Raw genomic sequence first — 22,222 nt, 5'->3', positions numbered from 1 at the left:
TTATTTATATTATTTATTCATTCAATCATATTTATTGGGCGATTACTATGTGCAGAGCACTGTCCTAAGCGCTTGGAATGGACAATTCACCACCACAGACAATCCCTACCCAACAACGGGCTCATAGCTTTAAAGGGGGAGACCGCCGGCCAAACAAAACAAGTAGTCAGGCATCAATACCATCAAAATAAATAGAATCGTAGATAAATACACATCATTAACAGAGTAATAAATAATATATACAAATATACACAAGTGCGGAGGGGAGGGGAAGGGGGTAGAGCAGAGGGAGGGAGACCCCCCCACCTCTTTTAGGCCTGCCCTAAATATCTACAATTCTATTTATATTTAGGGATGCTATTGGTGCCTGTCGAATTGTTCTGTTCTGTTGCCCGTTTCCCGCTCCCCGCCCCTTCTAGACTGTGAGTCCGTTGTTGGGCGGGGATGGTCTTTTTTTGTTGCCCAATTGTACTAACCAAGCGCTTAGTCCACTTAGTAAGCGCTCACTCAAGATGACTGGATGGATGGATGGATGGATGAATGAATGAATGGACGAATGAATGCTCCGACTCCATGCCGGCCGGGAGCTCTACGCAGTACATTTTCAAGCTGCCCAAAATGACGGCCTCCGCTGGCGACCTGTCGCGACTGTCGCCGCTGCTGCTGCTGCTGCTGCTGTTGCAGACGAAGCTGCCGGGAACAGGTGAGGACTCGATGCGGGCCCTGCGGAGGCCGGAGGTGGGGGCCTCGAATTGTCCTTTCCAAGCGCTTAGTACAGTGCTCAGCACACCGTAAACGCTCAGTAAATACGACTGAATGAATGCCTGCCTCAGACTGGCCAGCAAGTAACCTCCACCACCCCCAGGACTGCCCCGAAACGCCCCCGCCCACCCCTTAAAAACAAAACCACCTAAAAAAAAAAAACCCAACCTCTGCCGGTCCTGGGATGGTGGAGTGGGCGTGGCAGGGAGGGACCCCACGCCCCTTCCCCATCCTGACCTCATTAGTTGCCAGGACTCGATCAAGTGTAATTGGTTACTTACCCTCACCCAGTTGATCCATCAGTGGTATTTATTTAGCCTCTAGGTTGGGCAGAACACTGTATTGAGTTGATCCATCAGTGGTATTTATTTAGCCTCTAGGTTGGGCAGAACACTGTATTGAGTTGATCCATCAGTGGTAATTATTTAGCCTCTAGGTTGGGCAGAACACTGTATTAAGCGCTTGGCAGATTAATAGTACTTGGCACTGACTAAGGGTTTAACAAATACCATTATTTTTTAGCATTATTAAGCAAGTACTTAATAATTGCCATAATTACAGTTCCAAGTCATAATTATTATTAGTAAGAGTAGTACTCATGGGAAGCAGTGTGGCTTAGTGGAAAGAGCACGGGCTTGGGAGTCAGAGCAAACGGGTTCTAATCCCAGCACTGTCACTTGTCTGCTATGTGACCTTGGGCAAGCCCCTTAATTTCTCTGGGCCTCAGTTACCGCATCTGTAAAATGGGGATTAAAACTGTGAGCCTCATGTGGGACAATCTCATTACCTTGTATCCACCCCAGCACTTAGAACAGTGCTTGGCACATAGTAAGCGTTTAACCAATATCATAATAATAATTATTATTAGTTGAATAGAGTTCTGTTCTAGCTGCTTGGGAAAGTACAATGAAAGTAATAATAATAATAATAATAATAATAATAATAATAATAATGATGATAGTGTTTGTTAAGCTCTTACTAACAGCCAATCACTGTTCCAAGTCCTGAGGTAGATACAAGGTAATTATGTTGTCCCACGTGGGGCTCACAGTCTTAATCCCCATTTTACAGATGAGCTAACTGAGGCACAGAGAAGTTAAGTGACTTGCCCAAAGTCATACAACTGAAAAATGGCAGAACTGGGGATTAGAACCCACGACCTCTGACTCCCAAGCCTGTCCTCTTTTCTCGAAGTCATGCTGTTGTCCTTGAGGAATCAACAGCCCAATAGAAGAAGCTTGGGTCAGTGGAAAGAGCCCGGGCTTGGGAGTCAGAGATGCCACCTCTGCCACTTATCAGCTGTGTGACTTTGGGCAAGTCACTTGACTTCTCTGTGCCTCAGTCACCTCATCTGTAAAATGGGGATGAAGACTGTGAGCCCCATGTGGGACAACCTGTGGATCTTGTATCTACACCAGCACTTAGAACAATGCTTGGCACATAATAAGCACTTAACAATTACCATCATCATCATCATAGGGAAGGTTCACTGCTCTATCATCACCTGGGAGGGGTTTTCTGAATCATCAAGATTAGTGCAAATAGTATAGGCATTGGAGTCAGAGGACTTGAATTTTAATCCCGCCTCCAGTACTTGCCTGCTGTGTGACCTCGGAAAGGTCACCCAAATGCTCTGTGACTCAATTTCATCATCTATAAAAAGGGGATTAAATACGTTTTCCCTCCTATTTACACTGTTAGGACCTCGTGGAAAGGGGACTCTGTCTAGTCCTGATTATTTCATATTTTACCAGTGCTTAGTACAGTGCTTGACATATAGTAAACACCTAATAAATTCAATTTTATTGGTACTGCATTTTCAGGGTGCAGAACGCCATACTAGATACTTGGAATGAATCTCAATTTATTTCATGTTTTGGTTTTTTTCATTACAGTCTGGTTGCTTGTCTGTAACTTGTCGTATATCTCCCTCGTTAGATTATTTGCTTCTTGAGGGCGGGACCCATGGTTTTAGTTATTTTATATTTTCTCAACTGCCTAGACCTGTTCAGTGCACTTACGTGCATATCTTTATCCTTGGTTTCTTATACTCTCTGTAATTTATTTTAATATCTGCCTCCCCTGCTAGATTTGGAGCACCCTGAGAGCTGGGATTATATCTCCTGATGCTGTTGTACTCTTTCAAGTGCTTAGCACAGTTTTCTGCATAGAGAAGTGCTTAACAAATATCACTTCTCTAGCAATGAGCTTACAGTCTGCTGTAGACAATGGTTATGATGAATCGCTTCGCATCCCATGAGAATTTAATGGAGAAAGGTGAGATGGACTAGAAACGAAGGTGAAAACTCGCTCCTAGAGGATGTCCTGGAGGGAGATGCTAAGGAACTGAGGATACTGAAAAGACCTTAATAGTGTAAGCTTGTTGTGGCCAGGGAACATGTCTACCAACCCAGTAGTATTGTACTCTCCCAGTACAATGCTCTGCAAACATTAAGCACTCAGTAAATACGGTTGACTGATCGAGTGATTGACTGGTTGGGAATTTGTGCTGTTATTACTACTTCTGAATTTAAGCCTCCCTTCCCTTGATCAGGGGCGACCATACAGAAGCTTGTAAGCCTTTGGGTTTTATCGTCACATGCCGTGCATCTTGTAGAGAAAAGCCAGCCACTTAGATTTTATAGTCACTAAAAACACATCAGTGTTTTCGGTGGTGAGTTGCAGTGTAGTCCTGCACCAGTGCTTTTGGAGGCTGACTACAGTATGCTGCTACACCAGTGCCTTCGGCGGAGAACTTCATCGTGTTGCTGCGTTGGTGGTTTTGGTGGCAGGCTGAAGTGGGGGCCTCTTTAGCGGTTTCAGTGATGGATGCAGGGTGCTGCTACACCAGTGCTCTTGGTGTTGGGCTGCAACTTGCCATTTCACCACCGCTTTTGGCAACAGATTGCAATCTGTCATCACACCAGTGCTTTTGGCTGAAGCAGCGCCCCTGAGCCTAGGTTGGGCAGGTGTGTAGACCTTTTCTGCTGCCCTACCTGAAAGAGGAAAATAAAATTAGGAACTGAGAGTGCAGCAGAGGGATTTGAATAGACAGAGCAGTGCGGGGAGGACTAGTAAGAGCAGCCCCCCCCCCCTGCAGCCAGCCTCAGTAATTGGAGGAAGCCAACTGGGCTCAGAGAGCCTGCCCAGGGCAGTGGAGCAAGAAGTTTCAGAGGTGTTGTGCTACCACTGTTTATAATAGTGGTATTATAAATTGTGATTTATAATACCACTGTTTATAATAGTGGTATTATAAATTGTGATTTATAATTTGTTAAGCACTATGTGCCAAGCACTATACTAAGCACTGGGGTAGGTGCAAGACAATCCACTTGGGTAGGAGGGAGAATAGGTATTTCACCTCCATTTTACAAATGAGGAAATTGAGGCTCAGAGAAGTCAAGTGACTTGCCTCAGGTCACACAGCAGGCAGGTGGAAGGGCTGGGATTAGAACCCAGGTCCTCTGACTCTCAGGCCTGTGCTGTTTCCACTAGGCCACACTGCTTCTTCACTGCCTTTTCCTCATTTAAAGCCCCATCTTTGCTGTCTCAGCACTTTGTTTTGAGTGACTTTCCCCTTCCATTACGGGGGAACAGACCTTTACCCAGGTCTGTGTGCCCCTGTGTCCCCTCAACCTCCCGGTAAAATAGCCTGGGCCCTGGGGAGAGAAATGGTGGCCTAGTGAGTAGAGCACGGGCTTGGGAGTCAGAAGGATCTGAGTTCTAATCTCAGCTATGCCACATCTGCTGTGTGACCTTGGTTAAATCACTTCATTTCTCTCTGTCTCAGTTTCCTCATCTGTATGACTGTGAGCCTCATGTGGGACAGGGACTGTGGCCAACCTGATTATCTTGTATCTACTTTTGCTGGGAGCTGAGGATGAGGTAGGAGGCTTTGATTTCTGTCATGAGAAACCTAAGATTTAATTCTCTCCATGTGGTAAATTATTTTCACTCTCCAAGCTATACTTGGGAAAGGAAAGATTAATGTGAGTTAACTTGGTTACTGGTTTCTTTGGTAGATGATTTTAACTTAAATTCAGGTATTCACATAATTCTCAAGCAGCTCAGGCCCAATTCCCCTGGAATTAAGGATGGTTTCCAGGTGGATGGTGTATTGAATCAGCCCTAAAATCCTTCAAGAGCTGCAACTAATTATTTTCTGAGTCTTTCCTTCAATATGCTCTGTTTGTGTGTTCTCTGGCTAGGTTGTAGGGGTAGCCCAGTCAAGGCCTCTGGAATTTATACAGCTTTCTTAAAGGAATCTGCAGAGGAATTTATAGATCCCTACCACCTTAGAGAAGGGAATGTACACCCTCTGAGCTCTGCCAACAGTTCTCTCTCCATCACCCCCAATGAGATTATTTTTTCCTTGTTCCTTTTGGAAAAAATAACATTTCTAAGAACTGTGGTTAACAAAGTCTAGAGTGATTTATTTTCAAGAACACTTCAAGAAGTTGGTGAAAAACAAAACCAATTCAGCTGTCACTGGAAATCTCATGAGTCTCAATGCCCACCATGAGTTTATCAGAACTCTTATCTTTTGATTAATCATATACTTCCTCAGCTCCCTCTTTCTGTCAACTCTATCTTCATTTAAGACACCTAGAACTGCCAAGGCATATGTTGATGTAGTTGGGCCTCAGTTCATTGATGAGACTGTGAGCCCATTGTTGCCAAATTGTACTTTCTAAGCACTTAGTACAGTGCTCTGCACACAGTAAGTGCTTAATAAATATGATTGAATGAATGAACTTCTGTATTTTTACCATGAAAACTCCATGGATCCACTACCAGAATGACTGCAGATGGAAGTAGGGCATTCTGGGAGAGATGTGTCCATGACGTCGCTATGGGTCGGATTTGACACGACAGCATAAGACAGCAACTAGACAACAATTCATTAAGCACTTGATATTCATTCATTCATTCAATAGTATTTATGGAGCGCTTATTATGTGCAGAGCACTGTACTAAGCGCTTGGAATGTACAAAACGGCAAATGATAGAGACAGTCTCTGCCCATTGATGGGCTTACAGTCTAATCGGGGAAGACAGACAGACAGAAACAATAGCAATAAATAGAATCAAGGGGATATACATCTCATTAAAACAATAGCAATAAGTAGAATCAACGTGATGTACATCTCATTAACAAAATAAATAGGGTAATAAAAAATATATACAATTGAGAGGACGAGCACAGTGCTGAGGGAAGGGGAAGGGAGAGGGGGAGGAGCAGAGGGAAAGGGGGAAGAGGGGGCTTAGCTGAGGGGAGGTGAAGTGGAGGTAGAGGGGCAGCAGAGGGAGCAGAGGGAAAAGGGGAAGCTCAGTCTGCGAAGGCCTCTTGGAGGAGGTGAGCTCTCAGGAGGGCTTTGAAGAGGGGAAGAGAATTAGTTGTGAGTCAGGTATGCAGCTGTCTAATTTGAGAAAGACGGAGACTTTAATACATCATGTTGCCTAAAGAGGCAGCTAATATACAAAGATACCACAGATAAATGTGACCCCACAGCACTTATGAACATATCTACAATGCATTTATGTATATATATATATATATATGTTTTAAAATCTATCTACCCCTTTAGACTATGAGATCTTTGTTGTCAGGGAACCTTTGACAGGCCGCTACTCCTAGAGTGTTGTAAAGAGAGCACATCTTACCTCCCTCACTTCCTTCAGTTCACAGCTTTAGTGGCCTATGGCAGGGTGATAGATTCTCAGTGATGCTACTTTTCGGGTTCTTTCTCTTCCTGTTCTTTTCTTCTCTATGCTGTCTTCTCCCTAAAATAGTCTTTTTTTTAATGTAGAGTTTATTCGAAGAGATGAAAAAAAATGAATCCTAGAAAAAAATGTTTATCATTGACAGAACTGTAAAGGTTTAACCACCAAAACTTCATGCATTAATTGGGTGTAACACACAGGAAACAGCAGCACTCACACAAAGTCACGCCCACAGTCATAGGCACAGGCACATATTTAGAGATCAACAATCCATGTGACTGGTATGGAGATGAATGCTTACACACACACACACCCACCCACACACACACACATATACCCCCACACACCCTCCCCCCCACCAAATTCCATTCTGAATATGTCAAGAACATATTTTAAGTTTTGCAAGTTTCCACTGGTACTCGAAAGGGAGCCAGAAGTGTCCATCAGGCAACCCCTTGAGCTTAATCAAGAAATTTATTTTCAGAGGGCCTCTTGTGGAGAAGAGAGAGGAAGTAGAGAACAAAAGACAGGGAAGAAGAGGAAGAGAAACAGATGGAGAGCGGAGAGGGAGGCGAATCAAAGTGGAAAAAGGAGAGGGAGGGGAGAGTGTATTCTCCCTCTGTTCCATGGCTCTGGTGAGATAACTCCCACCTTCGCTAAGTGATGGTGGCTGTTTGAGTGGCAGAGGAAGATGACGAGAGATCACTGGGAGACGTGAGGTAGCTCCTCTCGCTAGCACCTCACGAAAAGAGCCCAAGCTGCTGCTTTGTTTTTTCTTTTTCTTAGTGATATTTGCTAGTACTTACTATGTGCCAGGCACTGCATTGAGCACTGGAGTAGATACAAGCTAATCCATTAGGATACAGTCCATGTCCCCCATGGAGCTCAAAGTCTTAACCCCCTTTTTACAGATGAAGTAACTGAGGCACAGAGAAGTGAAGTGAATTGCCCAGTGTCGCACAGCAGACAAGTAATCGAGACGGGATTAGACTTTGAAGGCAGGGTTATTATTCTCTAATTCTTTAGAGAATTAGGGGTGTGTATATGGGGGATGGGGAGATCCCTGATGCTATGAAGATGGTTCCCCCCATTCGAGGACCTCTTGTTGTCTTTGGGGGCCCAAAACACATCCCCTGAATCTTCCATGTGATACGGCCCTGCCACTGAAGGCACATTCCTGGCCAGAAGATCAGACCAGCATAAGGCAGGTCAGGCAGGGGAGTTTGCAAGGCCCCCCGCCCCAGTAGGGGTCCCTGAAGCATTTATTAAGCTCTTACTAGCACTAAGCATGGAGTGGATGCAAGATAATCAGATTGGATATGGTCTCTGTCCCACAGAGTGATCATGATTTATCTTAACGGAGAAGCAGCGTGACTCAGTGGAAAGAGCCTGGGCTTCGGAGTCAGAGGTCATGAGTTTGACTTCCGCCTCTGCCACTTGTCAGCTGTGTGACTGTGGGCAAGTCACTTCACTTCTCTGGGCCTCAGTTCCCTCATCTGTAAAATAGGGATTAAAAGTGTGTGAGCCCCACGTGGGACAACCTGATGACCCTTTATCTCCCCCAGTGCTTAGAACAGTGCTCGGCACTTAGTAAGCACTTAACAAATACCAACATTATTATTAATATAGTGCTCAAGTGTCAAGTGCTTAGTACAATGCTTTGTACCCAGTAGCACTTAATAAATATGATGGAGTGAATGAATCAGTGGTATTTGCTGAATTCTTACTGTGTGCAGAGCCCTGTACTAAGTGTTAGACTGTATGTAAGCTCTTTGTGGGCAGGGATTGTGTCTACCAACTCTGTTATATGGTGCTTTCCCAAGCACTTAGTACCATGCTCTACACAAAGTAAGTGCTCAGTAAATATCATTAAATGATTGGTTGACTGGGGGAGTACACAACACAGAAGTGTAGACAAGATCCGTGCCCACAAAGAACTTAGAGTCTAGGGGAGGAGGCAGATATTAAGATACATTACAGATCGGGGAAATGGGAGAGTATAAAGATAAAGATATGGACTGAGGCAGAGAGCAATTAAGAGAGTCACCCAAGATTACACAGCAGGAAGCTAGTGACCATGCTGGGACTAGAACCCAGATCTCCTGATTCGTATTGAAGCAACATGGCTTAGTGGAAAGAGCATGGGTTTGGGAATCAGAGGTCGGGGGTTCTAATCCCTGCACTGTCACTTGTTAGCTGTGTGACTTTGGGCAAGGCACTTAACTTCTCTGTGCCTAATTTACCTCCTCTGTAAAATGGGGATTACGACTGTGAGCCCCACGTGGGATAACCTGATCACCTTGTGTCTACCCTGGCGCTTAGAACAGTGCTTGGCACATAATAAGCACTTAGCAAATACCATCATCATCGTTATTATTATTTGTTCAGCACTTATTGTGTGTAGAGCACTGTACTAAGCACTAGAGTTGGTAAACAACTTCCCTGCCCACAACGAGTTTCCAGTCGGCCAGTCTAGTTTCCACTAGGCCACTCTGAAACATATGTAACCTACGATTGTAATATCACAGTGACAGAAAGATTATGGTAAAGATAATGTTAAAGTAATTGAAGTAAATAACAAAAATGAAGTACAAAAACTCCAATTCAAGTTGTAGTGTTTCTGTTATCTGTTGTAGATTCAATTCTGGGGGATTGTGGCCCCAAACCCAATTGGTTTGCTCCATTTCTCAAGCCCGTGGTAATGAGATGGTAAGTCAGCTGCAATTGGTTGGATCTGGACTGAGAGAAATGTGTGAACAGATGGACAGTGAAAATATTTGCTACTTTAAATTGTTAATTTTAATTAACATCCATTATGCACTCTAAAAGGAAATAAGTATTACAGCGATGAACTGTGCTTACCAAGGCAACTCAATATGGCATGTAATGTGCTCTTTCTCTCTTTCATGTCATTATTATTAGCAGCATAATTGGCCTTTGTTTTTCTGTTCTCGGTCTTTGCTTGCCTCATGCTGAGCTGGCAAAAGATCTCTGTTAACTGAGGGGAAAAGAGGCAGATAATCAGGTGCTCTGTGTAATCTACCGGAGACCATTCAAAATTCACCCTCTTGCATTGAGGATGAGGTTGATAGGCTTTTACCATTAAGAATTTGGGATTTGGGGATTTTGACTTAAATACTAGTTGAGTCTGTCCTTTTCCAGGCTCGGTTGGTGAACCACTGGAACAGTCAACCCTAAGTTTCCTAAACAATTCAGAGTGACTCACAAAGAAAACTTGCCCTGGCTTCCACAACACTGTGGTGATCACACTTGGTACAGTAGGCTTCCCCACACCTCCAAGGGTCGTGTCATCACCTTTTCTGTCTGTCCCGCTGGCCCCCTGCCCCACCACCCGCGATGCCCTGCACGATTCCTGAACAGAGATTCAAAAATATGCAAAGTGGAGGGTGAAAAAGGCAGAGGTGGGAAAACATTGCTGGAAGACCCAGGCTGAGAGACCCAGAGAAAGAGAAAGACAAGCTAAGACTTAAATCTCCTCAGCTCCTTGCTCTCATCCTATCTCCCTCTCTCCTCCTCAACTTTGCTCCTCCTTCTCCACCCTTACTTCATTTACTGTTCTTCTTTCTCTTCCTTTGGAGGCTGCTGGTTTGCATCCCAGGCATTGCTGAAAAGCACTCCCATGTCCTCATATAAACAGCAGTGAGGGTGGCCATCATAAACATTTTTTCTGGGAAATCTTGCAACTTGGGAAATAATTTCTTTCCATCCAGCTATCCAGAGGGAAAAGCCAGGTTGTCTGCCTTAGAGAGTGCTAGCTGGGGTGTTGTAAGTGTACAAGACATGTTTCGTACTGATAGCAGATATAAGTGCATGTGATATGGTTTGTACCACTGATGCAAGACACTCAAAGCCTACTTTTTAATAAGTGGATTTAATAGGGAAGCATACTCACACCCCAGTCAGTGCAAGAAAATGCCAACACAGCCATACAGGAGGATCGCAGGGAGAACAACGGATTGACGTTTTTATTATTCACATGGCATCTCAACGGACCAAGTACTGAGGCCCGGTTAAATAGGAATCGATACAGTAATGATGATGATGATGGCATTTGTTGAGCACTTACTATGTGTGAAGCACTGTTCTAAGTGCTGGACAGTAGTATGATCCACCACGGTATGATAGAGGTGTAGTTGGATGGCAGAGAAAGGGATCGGCCGACATACTAGCAGATAGAGCCTTTACACAAATATGGTTAAGTGGAGCCGGATGTTGGTATAGGGAGAGGGGTCTGGTGAACTTCAAATGCACCCTTTGTTCTCTGAGGGTCCATACAGGACAGTTATGTGCTCTGGGGCAGGATGCTCCCACCCCCTAACTGTGGGGGTCCCTCAAGGTTCACTTCTGGGTCCCCTTCTAGAATACTCCATCTATAGCCACTCCCTTGGAGAACATGAACATGAATGATGGCTCTCATGGCCTCAACTACCACCTCTATGTAAATGATATCCAAATCTACATTTTCTCTCTCCCTTTCTGCAGTCTCACATTTCTTCCAGCCTTCAAGGCATCTCTACTTGGATGTCCTCCCATCACCTCAAGCTTAATATGTCCAAAACAGAGCTCCTTATCTTTCCACCCAAACCCTATCTTCCCCCTGACTTTCCCATCGCTGTAGGTGGCACCACCATCCTTCCTGTCTCACAAGCCCATAACCTTGGCATTACCCTTGACTCTTTTCTCTCATTCAGTCTACATATTCAATCCTTCACTAAATCTTGCCAGTTCCACCTTCACAACATTGCTAAAATCCACCTTTTCCTTTCCATCCAAACTGCTACCATGTTAATGCAATCACTTATCTTATCCTGCCTCAATTACTGTATCAGCTCCTTGCTGACCTTCCAGCCTCCTGTCTCTCCCCATTCCAGTTCATACTTCACTCTGCTGCCTGCATCATTTTTCTACAAAAACGTTAAGGTCACATTTCCCTTCTCCTCAAGAACCTCCAGTGCCCATCCACTTCCACATGAATCAGAAACTCCTCACCGTTGGCTTTAAACCACTCAATCTCCTTGCCTCCTCCTATCTAGCCTCACTACTTTCCTACTACAACCCAGCCCACACACTTTGCTCCTCTAATGCTAACCTTCTCACTGTACCTTGATCTTGTCTATCTCACTGATGACCACTCATACAGGACGTCCTGCTTCTGGCCTGGAACTCCTTCCCTCCTCCTATTTGACAGACAAGTTACTCTCCCCCGACCCCCTTCAATGCCTTATTGAAAGCACATCTCCTCCAAGAGGCCATCCCTGACTAATCACCCCCCCTTTCCTCTTCTCCCACTTCCTTCTGTGTCACCCTGACTTACTCCCTTTATTCATCCCCCTTCCAGTCCCACAGTTCTTATGTACATATCTGTAATTTATTTATACTAATGTCTGTCTCCCTTTCTAGACTCTAAACTCGTTCTGGGCAGTGAATGTGTCTGTTTATTGTTATATTGTACTCTATCAAGCTCTTAGTACAGTGCTCTGCACACAGTAAGCACTCAATAAATATGATTGAATGAATGAAGCTCCCAGGGCTACCTTCCTCAGAGGATCAAGGATCTTTGATACTAGTCACAGGAGAGAGGGGGCCCCCTTTACTTCTAAGCCTCTTCCATTTAACTCTTCTGTGATCAGTGCCTACAGGGCTTACTCTGTAGCATAGGGGAGAAGATTTCCTTCATGTTTCTCTTTCTCCTTAGTACTGTTACCAGCTCCCCAGAAGCCTCTTAAAGCAGAAGAAAGAAAAGCTGCAGCCGTGGGCTCCTCTGTGCTCTTTCTTGCCCCAGACATCCCAAGCACCATAGAAATCATACAGTGGGAATTTATCAACAGTCTCCCTCTTCATGTCATTGTGGAATACAATTCCCGAGATAGAAGCATCACAGTCTATCCACCTTTTAATGACAGAGTCCATTTCTCTCCATCCAATGGTTCCCTCGTGCTCAATAATGTGCAGAAAAATGACAGCGGAATCTACAAGGCTGTCATCAACTTGGACGAACAGAAAGCCAGAAAAACTAAGCTGGATGTGTTGGGTAAGTGATGACTCCAGTGGAAATGCAGTGTTTTTGTTCTTGTTATATGTGACCAAGAAGGGAATAGGCAACAGGAGAAATGTGTTCTCCTTAAAAGGATACTGACGTTTTGCCAAAAAGCTGCTTAGGACTTGAATTGCTGAGTAAAATGGGGAATAAGACTGTGAGCCATACATGGACATGGACTGTATCCAATCCAATTAGCTTGTACCTACCCTAGCGTTTAATGCCTGGCACACGGTAAACGCTTGACAAATACCATAACCCTCCCCTCCCCCCAACCCCAATCCCCCAAAAAACAGCTATTATGAATTTTGGGTACTGGGAGATTAATGTGTGCGCTATTGAGTGTATTGAGTGCTATTGTGTGCTATTGGCTGTAATTACAAAAATGCCAACTCTATTATATTGTAATAATAATAATAATAATAATACCGTTGGTATTTGTTAAGCGCTTACTATGTGCAGAGCACTGTAATCAGTAAATGCACTGATATATATAATGTAATCAGTAAATGCATTTAAACTATGTGATCGGCACTTTGCCTGCCAACTGCTCACAGGTTTCATTTTGTTTGTCTCTCCTGCATAAAAAGGCTGCTGACTTCTGCTTTGGGAATATGAACTTTGTAGTCTTAAAATTTTTATGTTATTCATCCAGGTGATTTTCACTTTTTATACTTTGTTGCATTTCAGAGCCTGTTTCCCTAATTCAGGTGAGGAGCAGCACAAGAAGGGCCGGTTCAGTCATTGAATTATCTTGTGGTGCAAAAGGAGACAGCATTGACAGCTTTGAATGGAAGAAAGATGGGCAGCCCCTCCCAGCAGAGAGATGTTACCAATTGCCAGGGAACCGCAGTGTTTTGTTTATAATGGAAGGGAAGAAATTAGATTGTGGGATTTTTTCTTGCAATGCGAGCAACGAGATCAGCTGGCTGGAAAGCTCTCTGAGTTTGATTATTGAAGGTAAGCCTTGAGCTAGTTCCTTTGAACTTTAATATGTTGTCAGAAACATTCTCTCCTGGGTTTCCTAGCAGCACCTGGCATTGACTGAAAGCTGCTCACAAGCTTCACCAGCTAGTGTACATATTGACATCAGGCTGTTGGTATTATAATGATTTGCACTGTGTATTTACCTTGTTCCATCGATATACACTGCTCTTTTTTCCATCAGCACAGCTGGACAAAACTAGATGCTGAGGAGTATTTCCCAGTTGGCCTTACAAGACCTAGCCTCGAGAAGACAATTTATTCATTTTTATATCTTTGTTTTTGTTGTTTTGGTGTGAGAGGCCGTGGCAGAAGCAGTATGGCCAAGTGCAAAGAACCCAGGTCTGGAGCCAGAGGGCCTGGGTTCTAATCCTGGCTCTGCTTGTTGTATCACCCTGGGCAAGTCACTTAACTTCTCTATGCCTCATTTTCCTCAACTATAAAATGGAGATTAAATACCCTTATTCCCTCCTACTTATCCTTTGAACCCTATGTGGAACAAGGACCATGTCCAAGCCGATTAACTTGAATCTACCCCAGTGCATAGAACAGTGCCCGACACATAATAAGCACTCAAATTCAATTATCCTAATAATAACAATACTTAATAATAACAATAATCAAAGGAGGAGGGACAGACAGGAAGAAAACTAAGATTTCGGCCACTCAGTCCGTTCTCTCTGCCTTCAGGGCTCTGGGCCCTGAGTGGGCAACACCTTCCTCCTTCCCATCCTCACTGGGGAGAAGCCAGACATAAGATGGGCAGAAGACCCTGCCACCACTCTTAGAGTTTCAGGAAGGCTGTTGAAGTGGAGAGGAACCCGAGGATTAATCCCTCCAGCAGGAACAAATGGCTTTTCAAAGCATACCCATAATATGATAAAATGTTTTTGCAATAAATTCTATAATCAGTTAAAATTAACCACATACACACACAAATAAAAAACTAAGGCCCCGTGTTCATTTTTGTTTCAGTGGCCGACAAAATGACAAGCCCTCGCTGGCTCGGACGAAGGCGGGGGAGTGCGGAGGAAACAGTTGGGTGGGCAGTCCCTAAGGGTGGCAGGGTCTTGGTGAGGGATGGAGATGACTAATATTTAAAAGTGTGATCCTGAAATGATTTTTCAAGACTGAGAGAGCTGGGGGATGTTTAGGTGGAACAGTGAGGAAGAGTCAAAAGGGAGGACAACCGGAGGGAGGGGCTGACTCAGTGTTCAAGTGATCTGAGTTCCCATTTCCCTACATCGTCCCTTGGGAATGGGAGTGCTTAGAGCAGAGCTATTTTTAAACAATTGTATTTCCAGCCATTTTATTTCAGTTTGATTTTACTCCAAGTCGTGAACCTAGAAGTTGCTGTGGAGACAACTAATCATTCTAAAAAGACCGCAAAATGTCGAAGGAGATTCCAGATAAGGTTTGGTGGGAAACTGGGATCAGGGTCTGAAACCACCAATATATACAATTTCTCTGTCAGGGCTGAATTCTGCAACACAAAGCTCCTTAAGTCACTTAACTCCTCTGAGTCTCTGTTTCCTCATCTGTAAAATGAGGATAAAGTACCTGTTCTCTTTCTTTTTAGACTGTGAGCCCCACATGAGATGGGAACTTTGCCCAACTTGATTGTCTTGTTTCTACACCAGCTGTTAGTACAATACTAGGCATGAATAAAGAGCTTAACAAACACCACAATTATTATTATTATTGTTATTAGAGACTTTGTCCAACCTGAATGTCTTGTATCTACCCCAATGCTTAAGTCAGTGCTTGGCACATAGTAACCACTTGGCAAACTCCACAGTTATTATTATTATTGTTCTCCCCCTTCAAAAATAAAGAAGCAGCATGGTGTAGTGGATAGAGCACGGGTGTGGGAGACAGAAGGTCATGTGTTCTAATCCCAGCTCCCTCTCTTGTCCTTTGTATGGCCTTGGGCAAGTCACTTCAATTCTTTGTGCCTCAGTTCCCTCATCTGTAAAATGGGGAATAAGACTGTGAGCCCCACCTGGGATACGGATGGTGTCCAACCCTATTTGCTTGTATCTACCCCAGCACTTAGTACATTGCCTGGCACATTGTAAGTACTTATCCAATACCATGATTATTATTATAATTATTTCCCTCCCTCTGCATTTCTCATCATAGTGCAGCTTGTCCTCCAGACTGTCATTTCTCTCCTGCCCTTGTGATTGGGAATGTGTTCTCTGCCCCTGCTTTAGGTATCTCACCTTCATTGCACCTGGTCCAGAACTTGTGTGCTACCACATTGATTTTGGTTGTTGTAGTCGGAGCTGGCTTCATTGTCCATCACTATCAAGTCGAAACGCACGGAAGTGGTGAGTCAAGGCACAGGGGACCTTCCCAAGGAATGCTTAATGGGCTTCTGGAGAGCCCAAATCTCCCCTCTCTGTGTAGGATGAGACTTTTGATCCCTATCCACCATCATAGACTTAGACTAGACATAGGCAAATGTCAGAGGGGCATCTTTTCCTTCTCTATGACACTGGCTAGAAGTCTTCCCCTCAGACTCTGCCCTGGTTGCTAAGGTGACTCTTGCCTCTATGGCTGACTCCTTCAAGGGAACACATGCTAGCTGTGATTTTTTGTTTAAATAAGAAAATATGCAGGTGAGTTTTCAGTGTCGAACAACTTATTGGGCCTAGGAAAAAGGAAGCATATTCAAAAGTGGGTGTTCTTTCCGACGCCCTCCCCAAACTCTCCCCAACCCTGCCGTCATACCTCTGAATGGGTTAAACAAGTCCCTTGACATGTAGGATCCCCTGAGGGATAAGCAGAAGGCCATGCACATATACCAGGAAATGACCATGATTGTGTTTTTCTAGATGAACGGGTGATAAGATATTTCATCTGTATTCATGGGCTCCTCGCTCTCTCTGCCATCCTGCTGTTCTCGGCTGCTGTCAAATGGATGGAAGAAAAAGGTGAATTTTGACTTTCCTCTTTTATGAACAAACCAAATGAGATTCAGCGTGGCCTCCTGGAAAAATCTTGGGACTGGGAGTCAGAAGACCTGGATTTTAATCCCAGCTCTGCCACTTGTCTGCTATGTGACCTTGAGTATATAACTTAACTTCTTTTTGCCTCATTTAACTCACCAGGGAGTTAGAAGGGTCTGAATTCTAATACCAGCTCCACCACATGTCTGCTTTGAGACCTTGGGCAAATCATTTTTTATGCCTCAATTCCCTCAGCTGTAAAATGGGAATTAAGAGTGTGAGCCCTATTGTGGGACAGGGACTGTGTCCAACCCAATTCTCTTGTATCTACCCCAGTGCTTAGAAAAGTGCTTGGCACGTAAATGCTTAAAAAATACCATTACTATTATTAATGATAATAATAATGATTAAAATGATGATGATAATAAAATGGGGATTAAGACACTGCCTCATTTGGGGCATGGTCTGTGTCCAACTTGATTATCTTGTATGTACCCCAATGCTGGGTAAAGTACCAAACTGCACTTAAATAGAATTTTTTAAAAAACATTCAACTATACCAGCATAAACAAGGTTAAAGGAAAGCTCTAAGGGAAAGTGCAGTTTGGATTACAAGTGGTGACCACAAAGAGACTGTGAAGTTTCAAAGGGGCTTGTGTTTCCCCTTTGAGGTCAGTGCAGAATAGTTATTTATTCCTTGTCTTCTGCTCAGACTTTCTTTCTGTTTGGGTTTCCTGCCTTTATAAGTAGATTCTTCTATCTCTCTCTTCATAGCTTCGCAAGGCTGAGCCTGGGGATTTGTTTCCCAGAGATGCTCAGTAAGTCTCATCAGCTTTTGTATTTTCCTATGACTCATTGTCCATTACAGGGTACAAGGTGCCAGAGTCACAGAGAGTGAACCTGATGTCCAGGGATCCTCCTCGTCGCCAGCTACTGGGGAGCTTTCCAGCAGATTGTCTGAGGCTCTGTTTTCCCATTTCTCTCAGGTCCTTCAGCAGTTTTCATATTGCTCACCTTGGCTCTTATTGGTGTGGCGGTGGTAGCATTCACTATGTTCATGGTCGGAGCTTGCCATCCTGAAAAGTTTCCTCAGTTACAAACCAAGAAGTGTAAGTATTTATTTCCATTTTTCTACCCCTTCATTTGGCTTCCCATCCCCACAGGGCTTTGCCCAAGGGGATCCATGTGTGTATTTGGGCATTTCATAGAGACTCAAAAATGTGAAATGATTTTCCTGCTTCTTCTCTTAGCAACCCACATCATCTTGGACTTCATCACTAGGGGTGGAGTGATTCTGCTCCTGGCGTCTGCTTGTTTCCTAATAACGAATATCCAGGAACTCCAAGGTGAGCTTTGGGAAGGCGTCTGGCAACTCTTTTGTATTGTACTCTCCCAAGTCCTTGGTATAGTGCTCAGCGAACACTCAGCGCTCAATGAGTATGATTGGTCTTTTGCCACATGCATCATTAGGAGTGATGCTGCACAAACCACTGCACTATAATCAGTTAATTATAATAAAAATAATAATAATTGTGGTATTTGTTGAGTGCTTACCATGTGCCAAGCACCATACTAAGCGCTGGGGTGGGTACAAACAACAAGTGACTTGCCCAATGTAGTGAGACGCAGCATGGCATAGTGGATTGAGCATGGGCCTGGGAGTCAGAAGGACATGGGTTCTAATCCCGGCTCCGCCATGTGTTTGCCCTGTGACCTTGGGCAAGTCACTTCACCTCCCCATGCCTCACTTTGTTCATCTGTAAAATGGGGATTGAGACTGTGAGCCCTAAGTGGGACAGGAACTGTGTCCAACCCGATTTGCTTTTTTCCATCCCAGCGCTTAGTACAATGCTTGGCACATAGTAAGCGCTTAACAAATACCATTATTATTGTTATTATTATTATTAGTAGTAGTAGTATGAAGTGGCAGAGCCAGGACTAGGATCCATGACTTTCTAATTCCCAGGCCCGTTCTCTATCCATTATGTAATGCTGCTTCTTCACCCAGAGGGTCCAAAAGTCTTTATAACTGGGCTGTGGTTGTCAGACATCTGGTAGGGCATGCAGAGAGCTAAAAGATCCAGACCCCAATGATGGCTTGGAATATTCAGTGCCTGCCAGAGCAGGAGATGCTTCAGGGATCTGCCAGCCTGCAGGCATCCCTGGAGGATTCTGGGTATTCAAGGGACTTCTCCTTCCCCCATGGAGGACTCAAACTCAGCAGTATCGCCCCGAGGACCAGATGATCCTGAAGTGCCTGGACACCCCGAAGTCACCCCGAAGTCATATATCCGACAGGCCCTGTGTACCAGGGAAAGCCAAGCCAACAGAGGGATCCAGATGCGTAGGTCAGGCACTCCCACCATTGCTTGAAGTATAACAAAAATTCTAACTGGGAACGTCGGCAGTCCCTGCCACCCACGTTACTCCTCTGCCCTGGAGGTAAGCAAGTTTTGGGGGTTTGGGTTAAATAAGTACAAAAACCCCATTAGGTTGCAAAGATAAAAGGCACTTACTTTGACTCTATTCTATTTTGAAGAAACCAAAATGGGATTCATGTGGTATTATTTTTATTTAAGATGATGAATTCCTAGCATTTTCTATCTGTTTTGCTTTTCAGAGGAAGGCTGTTCCCAGCATGGCAATTTGGCTACTGCTTTTGTAATAACCAGTGTTGTTATGCTGGTTGTAGCATGCCTGGTTCTTCTGCTATGCCTTCAGTGGAGTAAGTATTTTAATGAAGTTATTTTTGTTTCAATTAATCAATCAATCGTAGTTACAGAGCGCTTAATGTTTGCACAGTATGTACTAATGCTTGGGAGACTACAGCATGACAGAGTTGGTCGACCCATAACGAGCTTACTCCTCTAGGGTTCTTACAACTTGAGGGAAGAGGACTCTGTTCTGACTTTTCCCTTTATGAGTTACAGAGAGTGAGAAAGCAGGCCCTCCTGAATGCGGGCCTGAAAAGAGTGAAAAATGCTCTCTTGCGCCCAATGGGTGAATCGAGGGAAAATCTGGCATTAGGTCTAAAAGAAACATAATGGTCTCTGCATTGAGGAGCCTCTAGAGTTGGCAGGGGAAGCTTCAAGACTTACTGGAAAGCATATTCACTGAAGGAAATGGGCTGGGGTGGCTCAGGAACCCTGTGCTCATTCTGCATCTCCAGTCAGAGTGTGTCCAGGGCAGTACTGGGCTTGGACTAACCTATTTCACCATGGTTGTGGTCTCTTTCATGCTTATCTAACCTGGGTTCCTACTACAACCCAACCCGCACACTTCACTCATCTAACACCAACCTACTCACTGTAGCCCTATCTTGTCTGTTTAGCAGCCGACCCCTTGCCCATGCCCTCCTTCTGGCCTGGGACACCCTCCCCCTTCATATGTGTCAAACCACAACTCACTCCACCTTTGCAGCCTTACTAAAAATCACATCTGCAGTAAGAGGCCTTTTTGTGTGCTACATGTTAAGTGCTTACCTTGTCCCAAGTACCATACTAAGATAAGCAGGTTGGATACAACCCCTGTCCCATGTGTGGCTCAGAGTCTAATCCCCATTTTACAAATGAGGAAAGCTGAGGCACAGAAAAGCTAAGTGACTTGCTCAAGGTCCTCACAGCAAGTGAGTGGCAGAGGGAGGATTAGAATCCTGGACCTCTCACTCCTAGGCCTGTGCTCTGTCCACTAGCCTACATTACCTTTTTCAACTAAGCCCTCATTACTCCTACTCTCCCTTCTGAATCACCCCTGTGCAGTTGGATTTATGCTTTGTAATCAATTAATTTAATGGTATTTATTGAGGGATTACTATGTGCAGAGCACTGTACTAATTGCCTGGGAAAGTACAACACAACAGAATTAGCAGACATTTTCCCTGCCCATAATGTAACCACCCTCAGCCACACAGCACTTACGTACATATCCATAATTTATTTTAATGCACGTGTCCACTTCTAGACTGTAAGTTCCTGGAGGGCAGGGAAAAAGCCTACATAGTTTCATTGTATTCTAAGTGCTTATCCAGTGCTCTGCAAATAGTAAGTGCTCAATAAATATCACTGTTAGATTGGTTCTGAACTATTCTGAACTCACAAAAAAGCCAGACTCTGTCCACAGGAAGCTTGCATGCTAGCAGACAAGATGGAGGGGAAAATATTATTCCTTCTTGTGGGAGCTTGTTTTGGGAAGATTTTTGTATTTTCAGAAGCAGGGTTGGGGTGGAACGTAAGTGGTGTTAGGGAGGTGGTTCCTGGTTGTGTTTAATAATAATGATGATGGTATTTGTTAAATGCTTTCTATGTACCAAGCACTATTCTAAGCGCTAGGGTAAATACAAGGTAATCAGGTTGTCCCACATGGGGCTTATGGTTTTAACCCCCATTTTACAGATGAGGTAACTGAGGCACAGAGAAGTGAAGTGACTTGCCCAGATTCACACAGCTAACAAGTAGCAGAGCCAGAATTAGAGCCCACGACCTCTGACTCCTAAGCCCTTGCTCTTTCCACCAAGCCACGCTGTTCCTAATCTGCTCCTTATCTCCCGGCCAGTATCGCCTACTTCATAATAAATGTGAACTATAATCCAAATTAGGTGATGTTTAACATTTACTTTCCAGATCACAGAAAGATCAAGAACCTCAGAAGAGAAAGGAGGAGGAGCCAAAGGGTATGAAATCTTTAAAGAATCCTCCAACATTTTTTGAACTGTGTTTGTTCCAAAAACATTTACTGTCTGTACATTAGAGTCCCACAATCCAATGTTAAGTGGGAGAAAGGCCATTAGCCCTGAGCCTGTGGACCAGTGATGGAAGCAACTCTGCCTGTAGACATTTTGTACTTAGTTGTGTTCTCAACTGAAGGCAAGTGGCTAATTATATCTCTGACTCCCTGGCAGGCCTGTGTCATCCTGAGGAGGTGAGTGTCTCTGTCCAGAGAAGTCCAGCAGTTACCTATCCCAGAATTAGTAACACTCTCTGTGAGGAATCTTTGTTTCATCTAACCTGAATCCTTTCAGCTTCTGCTTTCATTCTGCTCCCAGCCAGGGTGGAAGTGGAGAAGTTGAACAGCTCCGCCCCATATCACGGTCCATCGGTTTGGGTCATGGCTGGGACAGAGAAGAAACAAGAGGCAACTCCCTGATAAGCCAGGTGGTCCGGGGCTAAGGTGAAGCTCATTGTATATGTGTGTTCTGATGCAGGAGACAGAGGAAGATGAGGCAACGGGTTCCTGAAGTGTACCCCTTCTGTAGAAGACCAGTTGAAGGATTCTGTATCCTTATCACCTTCTCGCTTACCTAAAACTTACAAAAATATCACTGGAAAGGACTGTTAAAGTTGTCCAGATTGAAAATCATTTAATTTTTTATGGTATTTGTTGAGCATTTACTATATGTCAAACACTGCTCTAATACAAATTAGATAGGACACAGTCCCTGTCCCATAAGGGGCTCACGGTCTAAATAGATTAGAGAACAGGTAATCCCCATTTTACAGTTGAGGAAGCTGAGGCACAGAGAAAAGAAGTGATGTGCCCAAGCAAGCAATTGGTAGATCAATTGGCGGAGCAGTTGGCAGAGCCGGGATTAGAATCCAGGTCCTCCGACTCTCAGGCCTGTGCTTTTTCCATTAGGCTACACTGCTTCTGATCCATCTTCAGAACCATGCATAGTCTGTGTTCAGGCTTAATTTTTGTCAAAATAGGTATGGGCATCACTTCAAAAGGTAGCACTGTCACTTCT

The 22,222-nt window shown here is 44.2% G+C and overlaps 1 protein-coding gene across 4 annotated transcripts; it reads left to right on the top strand.

The window, feature by feature from the left end:
• Positions 1-487: 487 nt before the first annotated feature.
• Positions 488-21,817, top strand: LOC103171088. Of its 4 annotated transcripts, XM_029066977.1 has the most exons (11): positions 488-703; positions 9,123-9,195; positions 12,460-12,538; positions 13,235-13,504; positions 15,745-15,861; positions 16,369-16,467; positions 17,469-17,591; positions 17,733-17,828; positions 19,103-19,207; positions 21,102-21,151; positions 21,683-21,817. In XM_029066977.1, the coding sequence occupies exons 1-11, from the start codon at positions 561-563 to the stop codon at positions 21,713-21,715; spliced, it is 1,188 nt and encodes a 395-aa protein (XP_028922810.1). In that variant the 5' UTR covers positions 488-560; the 3' UTR covers positions 21,716-21,817. The 4 variants fall into 4 exon arrangements, with proteins under 4 accessions (XP_028922810.1, XP_028922812.1, XP_028922814.1 ...); XM_029066979.1 differs by lacking the exon at positions 19,103-19,207; XM_007671558.2 differs by lacking the exon at positions 9,123-9,195 and having other exon boundaries at positions 577-703; positions 12,203-12,538.
• Positions 21,818-22,222: the final 405 nt, after the last annotated feature.

This window comes from Ornithorhynchus anatinus, chromosome 6 (genome assembly GCF_004115215.2).
Source record: "Ornithorhynchus anatinus isolate Pmale09 chromosome 6, mOrnAna1.pri.v4, whole genome shotgun sequence".
NCBI classification, from domain to species: Eukaryota; Metazoa; Chordata; class Mammalia; order Monotremata; family Ornithorhynchidae; genus Ornithorhynchus; species Ornithorhynchus anatinus.
This window is presented reverse-complemented; position numbering and strand designations above follow the sequence as displayed.

Excerpts from the sequence above, each read along its gene's own strand:
- LOC103171088 (XM_007671558.2), top strand. The coding sequence starts at position 619 with ATGACGGCCTCCGCTGGCGACCTGTCGCGACTGTCGCCGCTGCTGCTG. Across the intron at positions 16,468-17,468 it reads CAAATGGATGGAAGAAAAAG|GTCCTTCAGCAGTTTTCATA; the intron begins GTGAATTTTGAC and ends CATTTCTCTCAG. Across the intron at positions 17,829-19,102 it reads GAATATCCAGGAACTCCAAG|AGGAAGGCTGTTCCCAGCAT; the intron begins GTGAGCTTTGGG and ends TTTGCTTTTCAG.